The sequence below is a fragment of the Heptranchias perlo genome, chromosome 1 (assembly GCF_035084215.1).
Source record: "Heptranchias perlo isolate sHepPer1 chromosome 1, sHepPer1.hap1, whole genome shotgun sequence".
Lineage (NCBI taxonomy): Eukaryota > Metazoa > Chordata > Chondrichthyes > Hexanchiformes > Hexanchidae > Heptranchias > Heptranchias perlo.
In genome coordinates this window covers 155,147,032-155,171,071 of record NC_090325.1, presented here as the reverse complement: position 1 = coordinate 155,171,071, position 24,040 = coordinate 155,147,032, and the positions used below count along the sequence as shown (strand labels likewise).

At 44.1% G+C, this 24,040-nt stretch overlaps 1 protein-coding gene across 4 annotated transcripts in view; it reads right to left on the bottom strand.

Annotated features, from left to right (window-relative positions):
- Nucleotides 1-24,040, bottom strand: part of pdgfc (platelet derived growth factor c) — a 338,263-nt gene that overhangs the window by 25,879 nt on the left and 288,344 nt on the right. For 2 of the 4 annotated variants that reach the window (XM_067992746.1, XM_067992765.1), the window contains 2 exons: nucleotides 23,460-23,507; nucleotides 11,053-11,254 (listed from right to left, as the gene is read on the bottom strand). In XM_067992746.1, coding sequence (XP_067848847.1) covers nucleotides 11,053-11,254; nucleotides 23,460-23,507 — 250 coding nt within the window. The remainder of the gene's footprint in view (nucleotides 1-11,052; nucleotides 11,255-23,459; nucleotides 23,508-24,040) is intronic. The other 2 variants (XM_067992754.1, XM_067992774.1) reach the window with 1 other exon arrangement.

The following is a 24,040-nucleotide window of genomic DNA, read 5'->3' as shown; positions in this document are numbered from 1 at the left end:
GAGTCAACCTATTCATTGAAGGTTCTGGGCTCTCATTTGTGCTCTCCTTGTTCTGGCAGCTGGCTCACTTGTTTCACTTCCTCTCCTTATGCGCCCTACCTGCGCTGTGAGGCTGCACAAGTAAGACCTTCTTGGTATCTAGACCCTGGTGATTCAGTTTCTTCTCTAGGGGAAGAGACATCTTCAGAGATGCCTGACTCTAAGAGCCTCCAATCTAGCCTCTTTGGTGTGTTCATCCTCCTCCTCTCCATAACATCAAAATAGAGCAATACCTTTGAGAAATCTATGTGTGCAAAGCAATATGTTGAACAAAGCTGAGTAAAAGTAACATCAAAAGTCCTGCCTCAACCCTCAAAGTAGTAAAGAGATCACCATGCACAGAAACACCAACCTTCAGTAGCAGCCCACAAAATAGCCTCTTTAATGTGGTATCCACCTCAAGGATATCTCGCAACAATTCTTGTCACCACTGATGTAGCGGGGATAATTACTTGTGCCAGGTTTGTAAGGGGAGGACGGGGCTGGTGGGAGTGAATGTGAATTTAAAGGTGGCGGAATAGGCTTATGGCAGGCCTTATAGGGAACTGCCAGTTTTTGGGAGGAGAATACAAGTGCAGCTTTTTTTGTGCCAGATTTGAGGCAGTCGCCTTTAAGAACACATTCTACAATGTTTACTGCCCTAAAATGTATGGTAACTCAAAAGAGAATCCAGGCCATTCTCTCCACTATTTTGGCGCGTTTTGAAGCCCACTAAAATGACAGACTAAAGAATGTCATACAAACATGTTAAGTGTTAGATTGTATTGATAACACTAATTTCTGGCTACTTTTTCTCAGGTGCAGCAATGTATCAATAGATGGATTAGTAATCCAGCATAATTTAATTGGCTGGTGAACCTGCACTTATCCCCATAGTCTTGAATTATTAAAACAGAATTTAGATCTGTGGTAAATGTATGTCCTTAAATTGTAAACAATTTTACAACACCAAGTTATAGTCCAACAATTTTATTTTTAATCCCACAAGCTTTCAGGGGCTTCCCCCTTCCTCAGGCGGTGTGGAAATGACATTTTCGAATCCTTCGCATTTTAAGATCACAGAACAATGCCTGGTGATTACTGCCCGTTGCCAAGGCAATCACAGTGAGCAGACAGAAAGGTATCAGGCAATGGAACCCTGTGTGAGAACCTCTCTGGATACATCGAGGGCATCCTGAAACCCATCGTGCAGGGAACCCCCAGCTTCTGTCGCGACACTACAGACTTTCTACAAAAACTCAGTACCCACGGACCTGTTGAACCAGGAACACTTCTCACCACGATGGACGTCTCAGCACTCTACACCAGTATCCCCCACGATGACGGCATCGCTGCGACAGCATCAATACTCAACACCAACAACAGCCAATCTCCAGACGCCATCCTACAACTCATCCGCTTCATCAATGTCTTCACCTTCAACAACCAGTTCTTTACCCAAACACACGGAACAGCCATGGGGACCAAATTCGCACCCCAATACGCCAACATTTTCATGCACAAGTTCGAGCAGGACTTCTTCACTGCACAGGACCTCCAACCAACACTATACTCCACGACGACATTTTCTTTCTATGGACCCACGGTGAGGAATCACTAAAGAGACTACACGATAACATCAACAAGTTCCATCCCACCATCAAGCTCACCATGGACTACTCCTCAGAATCAGTTTCTTTCTTGGACACACGAATCTCCATCAAAGACGGGCACCTCAGCACCTCACTCTACCGCAAGCCCACGGACAATCTCACAATGCTCCACTTTTCCAGCTTCCACCCTAACCACGTCAAAGAGGCCATCCCCTATGGACAGGCCCTGCGAATACACAGGGTCTGCTCAGACGAGGAGGAACGCGATGGACACCTACAGACACTGAAAGACGCCCTAGTAAGAACGGGATATGATGCTCGACTCATCGATCGACAGTTCTGACGGGCCACAGCGAAAAATCGCGTAGACCTCCTCAGAAGACTAACACGGGACGCAACCAACAGAGTACCCTTCGTCGTCCAGTACTTCCCCGGAGCGGAGAAACTACGCCATGTTCTCCACAGCCTTCAAGATGTCATCAATGATGACGAACACCTCGCTATGGCCATCCCCACACCTCCACTACTCGCCTTTAAACAGCCACCCAACCTCAAACAAACCATCGTTCGCAGCAAATTACCCAGCCTTCAGGAGAACAGCGTCCACGACACCACACAACCCTGCCACGGTAACCTCTGCAAGACATGCCAGATCATCGACACAGATACCACCATCACACGAGAGGACACCACCCATCAGGTGCACGGTTCATACTCCTGTGACTCGGCCAACGTTGTCTACCTCATACGTTGCAGGAAAGGATGCCCCAGAGCATGGTACATTGGCGAGACCATGCAGACGCTGCGACAACGGATGAACGGACACCGTGCAACAATCGCCAAACAGGAGGGTTCTCTCCCTGTCGGGGAACACTTCAGCAGTCATGGACATTCAGCCACCGACCTTCGGGTAAGCATACTCCAAGGCGGCCTTCGAGACACACGACAACGCAAAATCGTCGAGCAGAAATTGATAGCCAAGTTCCGCACCCATGAGGACGGCCTCAACCGGGATCTTGGGTTCATGTCACACTACACGTAACCCCACCAGCGAACAAATGTTATCTGTTTTTAATCTAACGGGTCATTGACTGTCTTCCTTATCTCTCTCTCTCTCTTTTTTTGGGGGTTTGTATATTCGGTGGCCTTTTTAGGTGACACCTTTCTGTCTGCTCACTGTGATTGCCTTGGCAACGGGCAGTAATCACCAGGCATTATTCTGTGATCTTAAAATGCGAAGGATTCGAAAATGTCATTTCCACACCGCCTGAGGAAGGGGGAAGCCCCTGAAAGCTTGTGGGATTAAAAATAAAATTGTTGGATTATAACTTGGTGTTGTAAAATTGTTTACAATTGTCAACCCCAGTCCATCACCGGCATCTCCACATTATGTCCTTAAAGGGAGCATTCACCCAACTATCTAGTAATATTATGGGTACTGGACTAGGTTTTATGAAATAGCTCTTAGAAAACAATGGAAAAGAACTTAAGCTCTTCACCCTTGAAAGAAGGCAACTGAGAAGGTTGTGTTTATGTTACTCCTGCCAACATGATGCAATGCAGTCTTCTGGCATGCTGCTTTATACCTGAACTCAAGCAGGCTAGCATTATACTCCAGCTGGTGCACTTACTGAAGGGGATTTCATTCCTGGTATAATGTGCTCAAGCACTGTAATTCCATTTTTACTTTGATGCAATGTGGTAGTATAATGTTAACCATAGTCTGTTCTCTGTTCCTTTATTTTCCAGTGAAGACTCAGTTTGGCACCTAGGCTTCCTCTCATCTTGCTTACCTGAGCTAACATTTAGTTACATCAATGAATAATGGTTTCCTTCCTTTCCCACTTTCCTTTGTATCACCTTGGCTGGCTCTATAGGCTTTCATCACTGGAACTATCACATTCATATTCTATAGCTATAATAGGGAACACCAGTCTGATTAATGGACACAATGATAACCTTATGCTTTAAGCAGCTTGACAATCCTTATTATGACACTGAATCTTCACATGCCTACACTATAAGGTATAGCTGATACTAGATATTTTTAAATTCCATGCTGTAGGATCTTTTTCTCACTGTGTGCGGTATTGTTTTGAATGATATTTAAATTACAGTCCAAGAATGTGAGACTGTACTGGGAATTGATAGATAGTTTATCAAAATAACATGATCTAAATTGCTGTTGAGCGAGCATTAATTCCCAGTAGAGGAGCGCATTCTAAAAATGTAATTTAAACTGCACAATGCTTTAAAGAGACCACACACTATACCAAGTGTGTAGCAATGAAATACATAAATTCTGTTTTGAAGTAGGATCTTGATTTAGTTAATGTACACTATTACCACTTTATGGGGTAGATATTAACTATTAGCCAGCTGACATGCAGAGAGCACCGGCCGACTGCCCGACAGTGCCAACGGAAGGCATGGTCCACTTTGAGGGCCAGGCACCAATACGATCAGGCTGCAGGCAGAAATGAAGGGCAGCCCTTTGGCTCTGGATCACCACAATATCGGGCGGCCAGGCTGTGCTCTGGGCCGGAAGAAGGTACCATTCCTGCTCCTCCCGCCACAAAAATAAACACAGACTTACCTGTGGGATCCTCTTCAGTTGGACCTCCAGCTGATACTGGACAGAGCGTGCATGGTGCACCCTCCGCCCAGTACTCACCCCAATGGCAATCGGAGTGCTATGTAAGTCACAGGACCCTCATTTACATTTTAAATGCCTTAATCAGGGGTTGGGGAGGGATCATCCGGTCGCCCAGTGATATGCCCAGAGGAGGATTGCTGCAGCCACAGAGATGGCGGGAATGGGGCGGTAAGTCATTTCCCAACATTTTAGGGGCAGTACCGTCCCGTTTCCACCAGGCGGCAGGTCTCAAAATCTACCCCGTGATTTAATTGCTTCTTTATCTCATCTTATACTGTCTTTGCATTTACATGCAATAATCCTAATGTTAATCTCTAACAAGTGACCATTCAGAACATGGGTCACCAATTATGTAGCTAAATTAGTGGACTGCTGAAACAAATCTTGAAAAAACCCAGACAAAGATCAGTAAAGGCTCCAACAACACAGTTCCTGATTATGTTTTCTCCTGCTTTATTTTCCAGTGAAGGCTCAAATTGTGCTTCCTAATTTCTTGCTGATCTGAGCTAAGATTTTGTTGTTTCAATAATAATAGACCCCCTTTCTTTTCCACTCTCCCGTGTGCAACCAGGACTGGCTCTCTTGCTTTTCATTACTGATCTGAAGATTCCTTTAGAACCTGGTTGGGCATAAATCCACCAAACTTTTGGATTCCCTTCCACAGTACTTAGAAAATTTTATTTGATTGCTTTTGGCACAGGCAGAATGAAAATGTGCTGGCCTTTCTACTTGCTCACTTTACATTTTCTTCTCATTGGAGGAGGAGGAGGAGGATGCTTCCTGGCATTAGGCAGGTTTGAATTATATCTATAATACATTCCATTCAGTTGTTCTTTAGCTTTCTGGGAAACTTTGATTCCAACAAGTCAATGCACTATCAACAAGGCTGTGCTCCCAAAATAGATGGGATCACAAGTCAGAGATAAGTTTATAATACAACCCGCTTCCCCGACCCACACTCTGGGTGTGCATATTATATTGAAGTTTTGTCTTTTTCAGACCATAGTAACTTGGAGGGGATTTTAACTAGGAATGGGTTTCGGGCGGGTAGGCGGGGATGGTAGCCTGTGGAACGAGCAACAAGCCCACCCAACGTCATCAGTTGGTGCTCCAGGTTATATTAACTCCTGAGCCTTGTTGACGGGCTGCCCACTCAGTCGCATTGGGAACGGGCCTCCAGGGGCCTATTAAAGTTTGAATGCACCTCTTAAACGGAGGTTGCATTGACTTCTGGCAGACTCATTTGTGAACAATGAATAGAGTCGCAAGGTTGGCCCCAAGTTCTCTGACGCCTTCCTGGAGGTCTTAGTGAAAGAGGTAAGGGCAAGGAACTGTGTTCTGCTTCCCACGAGTGGGAAGAAAATTCCCAAGGCATACATACAATCAGGCCTGGAAAGAGGTGGCAGAAATAATGGGGGAAAAATTCACATCGCTGAGCCCATTTTGTGACTATTTTACAGTCATAAAACGGGTGCAACGATGACAGATTTAGCAGCGAGACATCTGTGCCCAATCTGTGCGTGTGTTCGGATCACTGCTAAATTCACCAGGGCCGCCTGAAGCAAATGCAGGCCTTATTTATTGAAATAAGGGTCCTGTGCCCGTTTCAGGACCCATTTGTTAAATTCGTGAAGACTAGATGGAACTTGCATTGCGCAATTAATTTTTCGGGATCTACAGTGGTCTAACTAGCGGTCCTTAAAGGGACTACTACAGGCCACTGAAGAAACCTATCATGTAAGTTTATTATATTTACCTCAATATGGAGCTTCATGCTGGAGTGCTCCTCCTGCCTCAAGATTAATACTGTGGGCTGCTGCCAGCACACACTCGACCTCTCCTGTGTGCCCATCCCTATACTTACCTGCGGGCAGCTGCCAGTGAGGCAACCAGCCCAAATTGGAGAAGAGCAAAGCAGCAAGTTGCCTCTGAAGCCCACAGTCTGTTTTGCCTCAGGCTTCCTAGGTTGTGTACAAGCTGGAAGCACAGCATCTGTTATGTGCCCGAAAATGGGCCAAAGCAAATTTATGCCCCAGTGAGTACCAGCAGCATTACGCTCAGGACCTGGATTCAATGTAGGAAGTGCTTAAAACAACCTTATAAAGGCAGCAAGGGAGAGTGCAGCTCTTAATTTTTCCATCTCTCTCAATAACACCTGGCAACACTCCTTCCTCCCTTCCCCCAGCACTCTGAACAATTCTCTCCCCTGCATCATATCTTTCACCACCAGTCAAAAGGACATACTATACCACCTCTCATTCTCAATCCAAACACACACTCACCTCTTGCTTGCTGCCTTCACAGCAGTCACTAATAGCATTCTGTTCTCACATGGTAGTAATTGCAAAACAAGGAACTCCTCTCATGATTCCTTCCTCACTTCACACTCCAGCCATTTGCTCCAACACCTCCCCATCCCGCTTGCATCTTGCTTCTTCTCCTTCTCAGTAGATATACTACATGCAGAAGCCCCACACATGTGCACTTTCTTTTTCAGTAGCCACCCACTAATTCTTGCCCTCCCTGCAGGAGAAAACGGCTCACACACAAAAGAGAAGAGTAGGACTGGGAAGGACCACCCACCACTTGCTTGGATGAGTGCAGCTCCAACAACACTCAAGAAGCTCGACACCATCCAAGATAAAGCAGCCCGCTTGATTGGCACCCCATCCACCACCCTAAACATTCACTCCCTTCACCACCAGCGCACTGTGGCTGCAGTGTGCACCATCCACAGGATGCACTGCAGCAACTCGCCAAGGCTTCTTCGACAGCACCTCCCAAACCCGCGACCTCTACCACCTAGAAGGACAAGAGCAGCAGGCACATGGGAACAACACCACCTGCACGTTCCCCTCCAAGTCACACACCATCCCGACTTGGAAATATATCGCCGTTCCTTCATTGTCGCTGGGTCAAAATCCTGGAACTCCCTTCCTAACAGCACTGTGGGAGAACTGTCACCACACGGACTGCAGCGGTTCAAGAAGGCGGCTCACCACCACCTTCTCGAGGGCAATTAGGGATGGGCAATAAATGCTGGCCTCGCCAGCGACGCCCACATCCCGTGAACGAATAAAAAAAAAACCATCATGACCCTGGCCCAGATGGAGCAGAAGGCGCTGGTAATCAGTGGCCCTTCAAGAGCGATGTGAATTAGAGATGGTGAGGTTGGCAGCTTATCTGACGGTCTCTGCCTATTATTTGTATCCTTTCATGCACCTCACAAATTTACACATTCAGTCAGCTTGACAACTTCATCTTTCATCTGCTACTGTCCAGCTACTGTCAGTGCTGTGCTAACTCTTTACCCTTTTCTCTTACCTCTAGGTCCTTCTCAGCAGCAAGAGCCTCCAGAAGACACTTTGGAGGAGCACAATCATCATGAGGATGCATCGTCAAGCACTCCATCCCTCCCAAGCACCACCACAGAGACTGGCATTCTGCATGCGTTAAAGAATGAGTTAGAGGGGTCTGCACTTGGTAAAGCACCCCGCACAAGTGAGCAGGAGCAAGTAGTGGTGGCAAGGACAGCCCAGGAGATGGCTCACCCAGAGGGCAAGGTCCTCTCCCAGCTCTGCTGAGCAGGACCTTGGCTTCTGGGTGACTTCAGCAGCCCAGCAATGAGAAGAAAACTGCTTGTGTCACACCAGCAATTATATGACGTATTGGAAGGCCTGCTAAGGAGTTTCTGCACCATGGCTGATAGTATGGAAGAATCCACTTCCAGCTTGTGTGGCGTCCTGTCGCATGGCATCAAGTATTCTACCTTGGGATTGTTCTCCAGGGATGCTCCAGGCTCTCACAACAGGTGTCTGTGTTACCAGCTTTTGCAGCTTTGATAGAAACTTAGAAGGCTGCCATCCTGACTGAGGGCTCAACGTCTGATCCATGTTTGAGAGACTAGTAGACCACATAGACAGGAGCTTTTAATGCGCTACTCATCTCCTACAGTCTGCTCTCCCACAGATATGGCAGTGATGAGCCACAGCCCCATGGGAATGCTGGTGGTGCAACGGGAGCGCAACAGTAAACAAAAAGTAGCATTGTTGTGCAGAATCTCAAGTATTTCATGCCATTGTGAGAAAATGGCTCCCTTGTGACACCTCAGAGGCCAGGTATCGTTCCACTCCATTCACACGGCCAGGGGCTTAGCACTGGCATATGCATGGAAGCCCCTGTTTCCGCATCAATAAACAGGTATTCTACTAAAGTTGTGACTTTGATTGACAGCTTGGTGGGCCAACCCCCCCTTTCCCCCCACCCATCTCACAGACTTAAGGGGAGGGCTCTTTCTCCCTCTCTCTTCCGCCAGACAAAGTAGGTAAGCTGTGCCCTAGCAGTTAGCCACAGGAATCCTGAACCAGCTAGCTTTGAATAGCTTAGCCAGCAAAGTGAATTTATGATTATGGAGTTATTAAGTTGCGTTTATTATTTTTCCATAATTGAGGAGAGTAGAAAATTTGATGTTCTCACTACGGAAATGGTAAACTGTTCGCTCATGTACTTTATGTAAAATAAACCAGTTGTTGGTTTGAAATCGTGCCTTGTCTTGATAGAATGCTTTCCAGACCACCTTCTGTAAAGAAAGAAGAACGCTCATGTAATATTTTAGTAGCTTGTATAAGGATCAAGGAGTCTCTGAGACACGATGTTGGTTAACTAGATATTGAATAGTAAAAGATGCCCTCCAGATTATGAGGTCTACTTTCAAGCTTTCGGAGGCTTTCTCCTTCATCAGGTGAAGTGACGAAGGAGAAAGCCTCCGAAAGCTTGTGATTTTCAAATAAAACTGTTGGACTATAACCTGGTGTTGTAAGATTCCTTACATTTGTCAACCCCAGTCCATCACCGGCATCTCCACATCATACTTTCAAGAGTGACCAGGGATGTTGAAAAACAATATCTAGCGCAAAAACACTTATCCACTCTCTAACTTAACAGATAGTAATTATTTGAGCCATCAGGTCAAAGCGTGAAACATTTCGCAAGTGTGTCACTTTGAAGTGTGAGAAATAATTTTCGAATCCATTACAGGCACACTTTAGATGTAGGATCTTTAATTATAAAGACTAGGAAGTTCTCCTGAATCAACCAGTGAAGTAAATGCCAGTCTTACTTATTGTCAAATCATCTGATTTTATGGTGGCAACCTAATATTTGTCACTATATATCATAATGCCCCAGCAAAAAATGGAAAATAGTAAGCAGGAACTAGAAAGCGTTAAATTTATGCATATTGTAAAGCATAACATGGTCTGCGGTATGCTGTAAAGGGGCGATTTTAACTCTTCCTGATCAGTGGGGGAGCAGTTCAAAAGAAGCAGCTCAGTTTCCCGCACCATTCCCCCCTGCAATTTTAATGCTGCTGGTTTTGACAGCTAATGAGGCTCCTGTCAGAGACTAGTGGGAGCCTCATTAATAAATCAGGGTCCCATGATGTACATGGGTCCCTGATAGAATTTTAACCAGCTGCTTAGTGGTTATAACATCATCTCAACTCTTGGATGAATATCTGTTATCCTATGTAAATATGCAATGTGTTTTCATTGTTTGTATGTAGACCTTAATCAGGTGGTTACTCCTTTTCCAGGCTAGAAAAGTAATATCAGCATCTAACCTGTTTAGCTTAAGTGTATTTGTGTCAGAAACATTGTCAGTAATGTTACTGGTACAAAACATACATGTATTTCAATACATGAATTTTTCCTTAAGTAGACTGGTGTTTTTTTCAATTCATTCTCTGGTTGTGGGTATCACTGGCAAGGCCAGCATTTATTGCCCATCTCCAGTTGTCCTGAAAAAGTGCTGGCAGGCCTTCTTCTATAGTGCTTTTCATACAACTAACTGGCTCTTTAAGAGTCAACCATATTGGTGTGAGACTGGGTAAGGTCGGCAAGTTTCCTTCCCTAAAGAACATTAGTGGAGCAGTTGGGTTTTTATGACAATCCTACAGCTTCATGGACCCTTTTTACAGTTTTTCATTTCCGGATTTTTAAAACTGAAGTCAAATTTTCAAACTGCCATGCGAGGGATTTGTACACACCTTCTCTGAATTAGTCGATCTAGGCTAGTGGATTACTAATCCAGTAACATAACCACTATACTGCCATACTCTTGGTGTGTAAATATTTATTTGAGATCATCAAGATCATTAGTTCAGATGCAATATTCAATTTTTACCTTTTATCAGTTCTGTGTCCTTTTGTAAGCATGCCTTTCTACATATTCAAGATTTCATTGAACACTGCGTTATAGTGTGTTGCTCTGCTGACATCAGCAACATGCTTTGTTGATTATTTGATAGATTGGCACACCCACTGGTAATTTGTAATAGTGACTCACCAGAAACTGTTAACACAAATTGGTTTACTTGTTCAGATACCGGTGGTAAACCCCTGTTGTATCTATTGTTTATGGAGCTCATACTTGATATGTATACTCCAGGGAACCTGTATAGCACATATCAAGTGGAATTATTTGCAGTCATGAGCCTCATTTAACAACTGATCAATATTACTTTGAAGGACTCTCCAAGCAGCATGAGTCACTACTCAACCTATTAGAAGAGACTTATTGCAATTGAAAACGTACACTGAATTTTAAAATTGCTAAACACACTTAACTAATTTTATGGACCTTCTATTTAGATCAAAATCGGGAGCAATTTCCTTTGGAATTATTTTTCCCTAAGCAACATCTTCGCACATACCAAAAAAAATAAGGTAATGATTGACAAGATAGAAAATGAAAGAGAACACTTGCCTCTGGATTTTCTACCATGCACAAAAGCCTTTCCGAGCATCTGCCAGGTTGGTTTGTACAAATCTTCCAAATCCAGTTGCCACCGCTCTGGTTCCAAGTACTTGATCAGCTCTTCTACTGTATCAAAGCCTGAGACAGCCTCATTTAAGCCATCCAAAGATAATGGGGATGGTGGCACTACTGTTGGACTTTCAAAGTGGGCCTGTATTAAAATCAAATTGAATATAATGATTAGAAGTATATGGTTCTTTCATTTTAATTGGACAAAATAAGAACAAGACTCTAAAGGTGTGCATTTCATGCGCCTGTGTTTTTATAACAAAGGAAAGGTAGAAGAATTTACGAACCACATAAGTTCATTGTATCATAGTATCATAGTTTGTTACAGCACAGATGGAGGCTATTTGGCCCATTGTGCCTGTGCTAGCTCTTTGAAAGAGCCATCCAATTAGTCCTACTCTCCTGCTCTTTCCCCATAGTCCTGTAATTTTTTTCCCTTCAAGTATTTATCCCTTTTGAAAGTTACCATTGAATCTGCTTCCACCACCCTTGCAGGCAGTCCATTCTAGATCATAACAACTCTCTACATAAAAAAATGTTTCCTCATGTCGCCTCTGGTTCTTTTGCCAATCGCCTTAAATCTGTGTCCTCTGGTTACCAACGCTTCTGCCAATGGAAACAGTTTCTCCTTATTTACTCTATCAAAACCATTCATGATTTTGAACAGCTCGATCAAATCTCCTCTTAACTTTCTCTGCTCCAAGGAGAACAGCTCCAGCTTCTCCAGTCTCTCCACATAACTGAACTCCCTCATCACTGGTACCATTCTAGTAAATCTCTTCTGAACACTCTCTAAGACCTTGACATCCTTCCGAAAGTGTGGTGCCCAGAATTGAACACAATATTCCAGATGAGGCCTAACCAGTGATTTATAAAGGTTTAGTATAACTTCCTTGCTTTTGTACTCTATGCCTCTAATAATAAAGCCCAGGATCCCAATTGTTTTTTTAACAGCCTTCTCAGCTTGTCCTGCCACCTTCAAAGATTTGTCTACATACATCCCCACGTCTCTCTGTTCCTGTAGCCCCTTTAAAATTGTACCATTTAGTTTGTATTGTCTCTCCTCATTCTTGCAACCAAAATGTATCAGTTCACACTTCTCTGCATTAAATTTCATCTGCCATGTGTCTGCCCATTTCACCAGTCTGCCTATGTCCTCCTGAAGTCTGTTACTGTCCACGTCGTTTACTACATTCCTGAGTTTCGTGTCATCTTGAATCTTTAAAATTATACCCTGTATACTCAATTCTGTTCAGGTCATTAATATATATACCAAAAAGAACAATGGTCCTAATATTGACCCCTTGGGAACACTTTCCTCCAGTCTGAAAAACAACCGTTCATCACTACTCTCTGCTCTCTGACCCTATGCCAATTTTGTATCGACGCTGCCACTGTCCCTTTAATTCCATGGCCTTTAATTTTGCTAACAAGTCTATTATATGGTACTTTGTCAAATGCCTATTGAAAGTCCATATACACATCATCAACCATATTACCCTCATCAACCCTCTCCATTACTTCATCAAAAACTCAATCAAGTTAGTCAAACACGATTTTCCTTTAACAAATCCGTGCTGACTTTCATTTATTAGCCCATACTTTTCCAAGTGCCAATTCATTTTGTCCCGGATTATTGCCTCTAAATGTTTTCCCACCATCGACATTATATTGACTGGTCTGTAATTGTTGGGTTTGTCTCTCTCCCCTTTTTTGAACAGGGGTGTAACATTTGCAATCCTCCAGTCCTCCAGTACCACCCCCATATCTAAGGAAAATTGGAAGATTGTGGCCAGTACCTCTGCAATTTCTACCCTTACTTTCCTCAGTAACATAGGATGTATCCCTTCTGGACTGGGTGACTTTTCTACTTTGAGTGCTGCCAATCTTTTAAGTATGCCCTCTTTATCTATTTTTATCCTATCCAATATCGCTACTACCTCCTCCTTTACTGCTAAAATGGCAGCATCCTCTTCACTACTGAAGACCAATGCAAAGTATTCATTTAGTACCTCAGCCATGCCCTCTGCCTTCACAAGAAGATCTCCTTTTTTGTCCCTAATTGACCCCACCCTTCCTTTGACTACCCTTTTACTATTTATATGTTCCCTTTTATGTCAGCCGCTAATCTATTCTCATACTTTCTCTTTGCCCCTCTCTTAATGGACTTGAGTTTCAAGACTCCTTTATTACAAATCAAATTATCCAAAACCCACTGATCAAAAGATCACTTGACAATCTGCCAACTCCACTATTATTTCTACTGTTACTATCTCAAGGACCAATTATATTCTAAGGCCTAATAACTATTCCCCACTGCCTCCCCCCCACCCAATAATAAAATAAAAGCAGACTATTTTGTATTCTTTGTGCCTAATAGACAATCTTTCTCTCACCTCTAGTTTCCAGCTAATCACCCTATTATAATCATTAGTATCTCTTCATTTTTATCAATACTGCTATGGTCTTTGCTTCTCTGAACTTTTAAAAATAATGTTCCACACATTCTTCCATCTCCTGGCATCGTCTCTGTGTCGAAATCAAGGCTCGTCACACATTCTCATATTCTGAAACAGGCGGGAGGCAGTTTAAATATCCAAATTGGGATCCTTTGCTGGTTGTAGGATCTCTATTGAAATTGCTCCACCTATTTGTGCCAGGCACTGAATGGCATAACCAGTTATCCTTGAATGGACCACTCAAAAAGCGGTCCATGAAACATTTAATCTATTTTTGGTGGGGCCAAGAGGAGCATGAGTACTCTTCCTGGGCCCACAAAAACCTTTGGCCCGTTGCCAGCCCATTCAAAGCACCCGCCCCCCTTGCCCTGGGATTGGCTCTCCCAAGATCCGACCTGCCAGCCAGCAAAGCGTGGGAGCTGGCTGATTTCCCGCCTTCTTGAGCTGGGGCAGCCACAGCTCATTGACAGCAGTCAAATGAGGCCTGAACCAAAAATGGTTTGAGCCTCTCGATGCCAGCATCGAGTGGGCAGCATGGCTATTCTGCCTACTTTGTGCCCGCTTTGGGCAGAGGTTGAAGGTTGTAAGAGGAAAGGAAGACTGAGGGAGATAAAGAGTTCCACAGCTTCCAAGTCCTCTCCCAGGATCGTAAAACTGTGGAATTCCTTATCTCCCATAGTCCTCCCTTCCTCTTACAACTTTCAGGCATTTAAAACCTAAATTTTAGATCTGCCTCATCCATTTTTTCTTCAGCTATGTTGGTGCCCTGCACAGTGTGTTTAATCCTTCATCTGGATTTCTTAATAATAACAAAAATAGACGTACCGGGCCTCAAAGATTCTTGAATCTGGTTCTCCTCATAGACATTCCAAGCACAGCTCATTTGTGACTTCTACTCTCCGCCTCACAGATGTTCCAATACTACTGAAAGAATCCTCACTCCCAGATCTCCCCTTACCTTGGTGGCACTATTTTAGCAACTTCCATTGACTTCAATGAAAAGAAAATCGGGCGCAGTGTTAAACAGGTTGCCTATTCGCTAACCTGCTGAAGACAAACTTCAACTCAGAAGTTTTTAACAACAAGATTCAATTTTGGTCTGACCGAATGCTGAAATGGATCTTATAACATTATTCACTAGAACGTTGACCTTTACCTACAAAGCAGATACATATTACAGTGTGAGTTTTCCATTAATTTTGTGGCTTATCACTTAATTGCAACAGCTGGTTGGGTCATAAGCAGTGTTTAAGATTATATAAGATATATAATCAACATAGTTTCTTGAGCCTAATTTAAAATTTGCCATATGCTGATGTAATCTAAGTCTCTATATTACTGAGATTATGGTATTTGAACTGAGGAGCTGATATTTTAAAACTACCACTAAAAAGATCTCCGATGTACAATAAAACAAATTAAAGGAACATTTGATGCAAATGTCAACCCTTCGATACTCTGTTAAAAAGCTACACCTGGAATTTCCATGAGATTCTCCCCATCTCCTGCCATAGCTGCAGCAGGAGATCAGCAGAAACCTGGAGAAAAGGCATAAACAGCCATTAAAGCTGTTTCTCCAGAGTTTCCAAGGGCAGGCGGCTCAGGTGCCCACATGTAGTCCGGGGGAGGAGGTGAACGCAGAAAGGGACAACCCCAGGCCAGCAGCAATCCTGTTCCTCCTGGCTCCACAAAAATATAATCCAGAAACTTTGCTGTGCCATTTTTGGAGTGTCCAGCAACGGTCCCTTTAAGGTCCGCTGGTTAGGCCACTCAATGCCAGGGCGTATGGGCAGAGTGCGTGTGGCGCATGCTCCACCCATATGTCCCTGAAAATTGCAACTGTGGTCCTAACTATGTCATAGGACCGCAATTTGCATCATCGAGAGGCCTACCACCTGAAACAAGCAGGCACTTTGGCTGCCCAAGGGAAGACCTCTTTAGAAAGGGTGGCGGTTGGACTGTAGGCATTAACGGGCCAGTACATCTATCGACTCCAACTTGAGACCATTATCATCCCGTTATCACCAATTTGGCCAGGTGAAAATCAGCTTTTACATCATCAAATTAAAATAGTGGGGTAGAACATGCCAGGCATATATAATGATCCCTTTTAGAGTATTAAATTTGGTTCTCCTTTATTTCAAACGTGTCCAGAGAGTTTTCATCTGATGGCGCAGGATAAAGTTTCAGCAGATCAGGGAAGGCATAAAGGTTGATTCAGTGCAAAAGGCAATGTTGTTGAAGGTGTACTAGTCAACTGCATTGGCCACTATGACAGCCTGTGTATAATTCTTATTAACTGCAAAAGTGTTTCAGCAGTAATATCTTCTGTTAGTGTCCTGCTTTGCCTTTGGCTGCAAGTGTGCCTGCTCCATGATTAGATCATCCAGGATTGCAAAGTTGTACAGTATGCAGCAATGATAATCTTAGAGGCAATGGCATGCCCGTACTGTAATACACATCCAGTTCTGTCTCGGCACCTGTAGTGCTGCTTCAAGATGCTTACAGTATGCTCAATAATGATCCTGATGGCTACATGCACCTCACTGTATCTTTGCTCAGCTGCTGTTCATGGCTGTCACAACGGTATCTCTTAGGAGCATTCTTCCAGTCCATTTTCTCCTTCAAATAGCTCATGCACAAATGACTGTCTTAAAATGAAGAATTCACGACTTCTTCCTGGGAAGTGTTCATTCATCAACATGACCCTGTGTTGCTGATCACTGACCACCCACCTACACATTGATCAAGTTGAACCCCCTGTGGTCATGAAGTATGTGACTTTGGGTGTAAGAGATTGCCACATGGGTGCCATTAATAATACCCTGGATTTTAGGGAAACCTTCAATATAGAAAAGTTGCATTGCCCTCTCATTCTGCCATCGGTTTCCCATTGTGAAAGTGGAGAAGATGTTTGTCCTAGAAAACAATGCACCAGTGATCTGCTTGATGCATCTATGTACTGCAGACTGACTGATGTTGCTAATGTCCCCTGAAATATCTTGGAATGGGCCTGAAGTATTCAAGTTCAGGGCTGCGATCACCTTTACAGTCACTGGTGGTGGAGGTTGTCTGCAGGTCACATTACAGCAAATTGCACAACTTCATCACTGCCCCCTTGGTGAAGTGGAACCTGTGAAGACAGTTATTGTAAGACATTCCTAGGCTGGTATGGCCAGTTCTGTAGTTATGGCTGTGTGGGTAATGGAAGCCAAAGCCTGGCATAAGGCCTGACATCTTTTTGTTCATCCACTTCTTCTTGATCCAAAAAACACAAAGTGAGAGATACCCAAAAGTTTCTACTTCCAGATTTTTCACTGTAGCAATCAAAGTTCTTGCTACAAAATATCTAGCAAAAGAGATTAAAGAAAACTGCAGCAACACAATGATCACTACTGCAGCTTTCAAAAATTCAGTTAACGTCCGCAATCAAAGATGCCCTTGTGAAAAAGCCAGCTAATCTCGCTGTAGCTGAAAGCCCACATAACGTGCCTCATGTTCTTCACCCATTCTGTATGGCAAGCTGTGTACACAACTTCCACTGAAAAAATTGGAGAATCACGTTAGCACTCATATTGGGGTAGAAATTGGTATGCGTTGTTTCAGGCATAAAACGGGTGCAAGGCAGAAAAATGTAGCAGTGGGATGGCCCGCATTCATTCGGTGCATGCATTCAGGTCACTGCTAAATTCGTCAAGCCCATTTTCAGGCATCCCGAGCAACTGCCTAAAACAGGCATTAGGCCCGTTGTATATGTTAATTAGCTGTCTGTTGAAGGACCTCTCTGTATAATTTGTTTACAATGAGCAGAGCAGGTGCTAGGCATGCCCTGCTCAGAATTCTTCAGCAGCCTCTGTGGTTACCAACGAAAGATAAGTTAAAAAAAATTGAAATGAACAAACCTCCCTGTAGATCCAGGAGGAGCAGGAGTGCTCCACCAATTCCACAGTTGTTGCGATTGCGCCCTCCACCCCATTACCTGCTCCAACCCCCCCTCCCAGGATTTATCATCGGGCCATTGTCGGTGAGGCAAGAGGCCTGACATTCAGCATTTGCAATGCACAAGCTGCTTGTGAAGGCGTGACAGTGGCCAGCAGCTTGTGCATAAAACATTAATGAGGTACAAGGCCCAACTTCTGGCTGGCCTCAGGCTTCATGGTTGGGACTGCACTGCCTGCACAGCATTGAGTCTGGCCCCAAAAACAAATTTCTACCCCATTAAATTTCAATTTGCATTCACTGTAAAATTAAGTATTAAGAATATTTTATTATTTGAATAACATATTTGTGCGAGAACGATTTGGGCCAGCCACAAGATCATGCTTTGTACAAACTGGAGGGGGCTCCTGCAAAAGGCATTTTGCACTCATTTTCATTGCTCCCTGCTCACACACATTGGGCTCTATTTTTGGACGTCCGAGCCTGCGGGTTCATGGCGGGGGGACTCCGAAAATCGAGGATTCCCGGGGCGGGTCCATAACCAGGCTCCAACCCGCCCACTTCCGGGTTCCCCAGTGACGCGCTTAGATGCGCGCAGCCCCCGCATGCGGGACTCCCGCCGGCAATTAAAGCCGGCGGGATCCCACTTAAGGCAATTAATGTGATAGTTCAGGTCGTTAGCAGACCTGATTTGTAGGATATTTTAGGAGGGGTGGGATTTTCATCTCAACTGAGTGTGTTTCCCCTACTGGGGGAAACACTCCCTGTTGAAATGGACGTGTTGCAACCACCAGAGAACGATTTGGGCCAGCCACAAGATCATGCTTTGTACAAACTGGAGGGGCCTCTTGCCTCACCAACAATGGCCCGATGATAAATCCTGGGAGGGGGGGTTGGAGCAGGTAATGGGGTGGAGGGCGCAATCGCAACAACTGTGGAATTGGTGGAGCACTCCTGCTCCTCCTGGATCTACAGGGAGGTTTGTTCATTTCAATTTTTTTTAACTTATCTTGCGTTGGTAACCACAGAGGCTGCTGAAGAATTCTGAGCAGGGCAAGCCTAGCACCTGCTCTGCTCATTGTAATGAGCAGCTGCAAAGGTCCATTTGACAGGTGTGGGGGTGGGAGATCCTCACTCATTGCAGGAGGCCACTTTGTCACTTTGGACAAAGTTTGGCTCCACCACCCTCCTCCTGACAAGAAAATACACCAACTTGCACACTTACCCCGGGGTCCAGAGACATGCACCTACCTTGCGGACCCCCTCAAATGTACATCTTCCGGATGGGGGTCGCCGTAGCTGCAGTCACGACCTCCTCGGAGGGCGAACAGCATCACCAGCCTCGCCGGCCACACCGTCCAACTCTGACACGTGGAGCTCCACAACAGTGCTGTGACACATCCACCTGCACAGCAGGAGGGAGGGCAACTGCAGAGAGAGATGCGTCGCAGAAGGCACTACCCTCACCACAGGGTCTACAGACTAAGGCTCAGCTTCCTGGACCTCTCTGAGCAGCAGTGCACACGGAGGCTCAGAGTCACTCGACATGTAGTCGTGGACATCTGCAGCCTCCTTCATGCCGAGCTGCTCCCGGCTGGCCCGAGCACCATCTTCTTACCTGTCGCTGTCAAAGTCATCACTGCCCTCAACAACTTCTCCTCCGCATCCTTCCAGGTTGCCACCGGGGACATCGCCGACATCTCTCAGTCGTCTGCACACAAGAGGCCTGCAAATACACCTACACCCACTCTGCAGTGACACAATGGGTGGCATCAGTTGTGGGTCTTCATGATGATCCTCAGGAAAGGGCATTATTGCACAAACCAGACAAGATTCGCAAAGACGTGGCAGTAGTAGTTGCCTTGACTGCAAGGGCTCTGCGTGCTCGCCTGATCCGTGCCCGCTATGAATAATTTGAACTACAACCCTCTGAGTGAAGAAATTCCTCCTCATCTCAGTCTTAAATGGCCGACCCCTTATCCTGCCACTATGTTCTAGACTCTCCAGCCATGGAAAACAACCTCTCAGCATCTACTCTGTCAAGCCCCCTCAGAATCTTATATGTTTCAATTATATCACCTCTCATTTTTCTAAACTCCAAAGAGTATAGGCCCATTCTACTCAATCTTGCCTCATAGGACATCTCAGGAATTAATCTAGTCAACCTTCGCTGCACTACCGCTAAGGGAAGTGCATCCTTCCTTAGATAAGGAGACCAAAACTGTACATAGTACTCCAGGTGAGGTCTCACCAGAGCCCTGTACAATTATAGTAAGACTTCCTTACTTTTGTACTCCAACTCCCTTGCAATAAAGGCCAACATTTCATTTGCTTTCCTGATTGCTTGCTGTACCCGCATGCTAACTTTTTGTGTTTCTTGTATGAAGACACCCAAGTCTCTCTGAACACCACCAACTTCTCAAGGGCAATTAGGGATGGGCAATAAATGAACGAATAAAAAAAAAATAGGTTCTCACCATTTAAAAAATATTCTGTTTTTCTATTCTTCCTACCAAAGTGAATAACCTCACATTTCCCCACATTGTACTCATCTGCCACCTTCTTGCCCACTCACTTAACCTGTCCGTATCCCTTTGCAGACTCATTGTGTCCTCCTCACAGCTTACTTTCCCACCTAGCTTTGTATCATCACCAAACTTTGATACATCACACTCGGTCCCTTTATCTAAGTCATTAATATAAATTGTAAATAGCTGAGGCCCAAGCACCGATCCTTGCGCTACCCCACCAGTTACAGCCTGCCAACCTGAAAATGACCCATTTATCCCGACTCTCTGTTTTCTGTCCATTAACCAATCCTATATCCATGCTAATATATTACCCCCAACCCCAAGAGTTTTTATGTGGCACCTTATCGAATGCCTTTTGAAAATCCAAATATACGACATCCAATGGTTCCCTGCTAGTTACATCCTCAAAAAACTCTAATAAATTTGTCAAACGCCATGAAACATCATAAAACCATGTTGACTTTGCCTAATCATATTATGATTTCTTAAGTGCCCTGTTACCACTTCCTTAATAATGGATTCCAGCACTTTCCGATTCTATTTCTCTGCCTCCCAAATTGCTGTAAGTTTTGCTATTTAACTATAAATAATGGACCAGATTTTGCTGGAGCGGACCATCTCGCTTGTTAGACTTGTTCATTCACATTCACAGGATTTTTAACATTTTTTGTCCACAAAGTTGCTGGAAGTTCGAGCTGATAACGGGGCAACGGGGGCAACGGGGCATCTGGGACCTTGGTGAAAAACGGGACAAACATTGCATCTTCTTAACCAATGAGATTTAAGGATTGAGAAATAAAGAGGAAGGACTGAGAAGGAGGGTGAATTCAATGTCAAATCAGATACAGAAAGAGAAATAAAGAGAGGGAAAGAAAGATTGGATTACGAGAGAGAGAAAAAAGGAGGCGGTGCAACAAAGGTTTACTAGATTGATTCCTGGAATGAGAGGGTTGTCCTGTGAGGAGAGATTGAATAGATTTGGGCCCATACTCTCTGGAGTTTAGAAGAATGAGAGGTAATCTTATTGAAACATATAAGGTTCTAAGAGGGCTTGACAGGGTAGATGCTGAGAGGTTGTTATCCTTGTCTAGGGAGTCTAGAACTGGGGGGCATAGTCACAGGATAAGGGGTTGGCCATTTAGGACTGAGATGAGGAGGAATTTCTTCACTCAGAGGGTTGCAAAGACGTGGCAGTAGTAGTTGATCAGAAATAAAATATAAGTAAAAACCATGACAAACCCTCAAACACCCTTGTGCATCCCCTTCATGCTCACAACACGTTTGCCTTACGCTTCCTACTACACATATGTGATGCATGCCCTGTGGCTGCAGCACAGGTAGTGGCAGGTTGGGTAAGGCTGACCATGAAAGAGATGCATGAGAGGGTGAGTATGAGATAGAGCCATGAGATTGTATGAGGATTGGGTTGAGTGGTAGTGGTGGGATGAGTACTGGCAAGGTGAGTAGGTGCAGGTAAGATGAAGATGAGCTTTGAGTGGTGTGAGGAGTGATGTGATAGAGTAGTCTTGGCAGTGCAGAAGGAGATGTGGGATGGGGGTGGTGATGTGGCAGATGGAGTGTAGGGGAATGAGTACTCACTTCGGCTGACCTACTTAGGTCATTGCAGCGCCTCCTGCACTGTATGCAGGTGCGTGATATGTTGGTGGTGCTCGTGATCTCCTCTACCACCTCGAGCCAGGCTTTCGTGGTGGCAGAGGCAGGCCACCTCCTCCCGCCCTGGGGGAGAAGATCTCTGTCCTCCCCCTCCTCCTCACCCCATCCAGTAGGACCTGGGGCTGCTCCATGCTGTAATTTTGGCTCCTTTCTGCAGCATCAGTCAGAGGAGGACTGCCCCTTTAAATAGGGCTCCTCCAGCTGACAGCCGATGATGCGGGTGCGCAGTCCGCCCGCTGCACAGCTTTCCAGCGCGAAACCCGGAAGCAAAGGTAAGTGTCTTCAATTAGGCTGCGATTGTGTACGGAGCACCCCGCATTACCCATGCGCCCAGTCGACCCCCACGCTGGCAACCTGCCTCCCTCCTAAAATCGAGCCCATTGTGTCAGCAAGACCAAGCCCATCAGCTAATAAATATGCCCCAGTGTGGCTTACACATGTTATTATACAGTATATTTTACGTTCTACCTCTTGCCACACACAATAACTGGTCACTCACCAATAAGCATGTTGGTGGGAATGATATGGCCGGATCCAACAAAATGGTTATGCAGGTGCACTGGGGCAGCTTGTTTATGCATGGTTTGTGCAGAAAAGCACATACAAAATCTCAGATGCATTAGTGGTGCGATAATTCATTTTTTTTCCATTTACAAAGAATTGTGCCTCTCAACCCATAATGATTATAATTGGACCACTTGAATTTTGGTTTGGTTCTGTTCATCTTTTTTTAGCCAAAATGCTATTGCAGCCCTCACAGGATTAAGCATATGTTTTTACAATCTTAGTAAAACCTGACCTCAGCAAGTGCAGTTATAATTGTGACAGGCTTGTGGTTTCTCAGAGATAAAAGCATTTGTGCAAGTTTCAGGTTTTATGCATTTTTTTTAAAAAAGCCTATTGTTCTGAAATTCCAAACAGCTGCAGTAATTGTATGTGCTTGTGTGCTGCAGGGTCGAAGGATTTTTGGGAGACATAGAATATTTTAAAACATATTTGCAGAATATTTTCTGCCTTCCTTTTAAGTACATTTGAATTTGCGTGTGATGGATTATAATTATGTTGTCTCATTTCACAAGACTGTCTTTTGGCAAGAACACTGCCTTAATGTTTTTAGCTACTCTAATCAGTCCTTCACATAATAAATGATATCAAACAGACACAGTAGGTTTCATTTTGTTTCATCTTGTGTTTTATCTATCATTTCAGGCTTAGAACTTGTGTTCATTGGGATATTTTATATAGATAGATGTGTGTGTGTATATTATATATATATAAATATACACATATATATGTATACATATATATAGATACAACATTTAAAACTTATCTCCCATAACCTATAAACAGCTGCAACATATTTCAACTATACTCTGTGTAAGATTTATGCCAATCTGTTCAAAGCCAAACTCGTACAGTATGTTTCAAAACCTCATTTGGACTTTTCACCTCACGAATACTTGATCTAGCAAGGGAAAAGAGGTAGGAATGCACAGCAGATTTGTCCTTAAAAAAGTGAAAAAAGAGAAGGAAAGACAGCCAAGGAATAACAGTTGCTATTGTTTTACTATGTACCAACTAAAATCCTTCCAAATTTATGATAGATTGTGTCAATCTTTTTATACGGAAAATGGCTTAAAGTGCAGACGACGCATGCAGACTTTGAACTTGCCAGGAATAACTGACAGCACTTGGTTTGTAGATTTAAGTGCAAAATGAAAGAACTTCAGTACAACAGCATTACCGTTTTGAATGTAGTTGCCATGGATAGCTCGTTCCTATTCAGTTTAGGCTGTAAAAAAAGCAAATATGAAAAAGTACATCATTTTTGCCCTTCTAAAAACTTGCAACAATCTACATGTACTGGCTAATTTACTCTCCCCTTCCTCTCCCAGCCATCCTCCTGCAAGAAGAATGATTACATGAGCTGTAGACTCTTTAAAAGCTTCCAAAACCAGTTCTGCTCTAGGATCACAGGGAGACATATATTTTCCTATTCTGGGGCACCCTATTAAAGTTGCATATAGGAAAAATCAATTTCTAATCAAAATCAATGAGTTACTATATAAATTGCTATGTCTACCTGAAATTATTATTTTAAAACTTCAGAGAAATATTTATTGTGAAGATCATTACAGCAGCACCCTGTAATAAGAGAAGCAATTTGTTACAGGAGAAGCAGAGATTACCACCAGCTGCTGATAAGCCCCACCCATGTTATTCAGCTCCCGGGTTACAGATATATAGTCAAATAGGCTGGGATCTAAGGAATCAGATAGCTTTCTGTATTAGACATCAAGCCAAAAAAATGGAGACTCTGGCAAG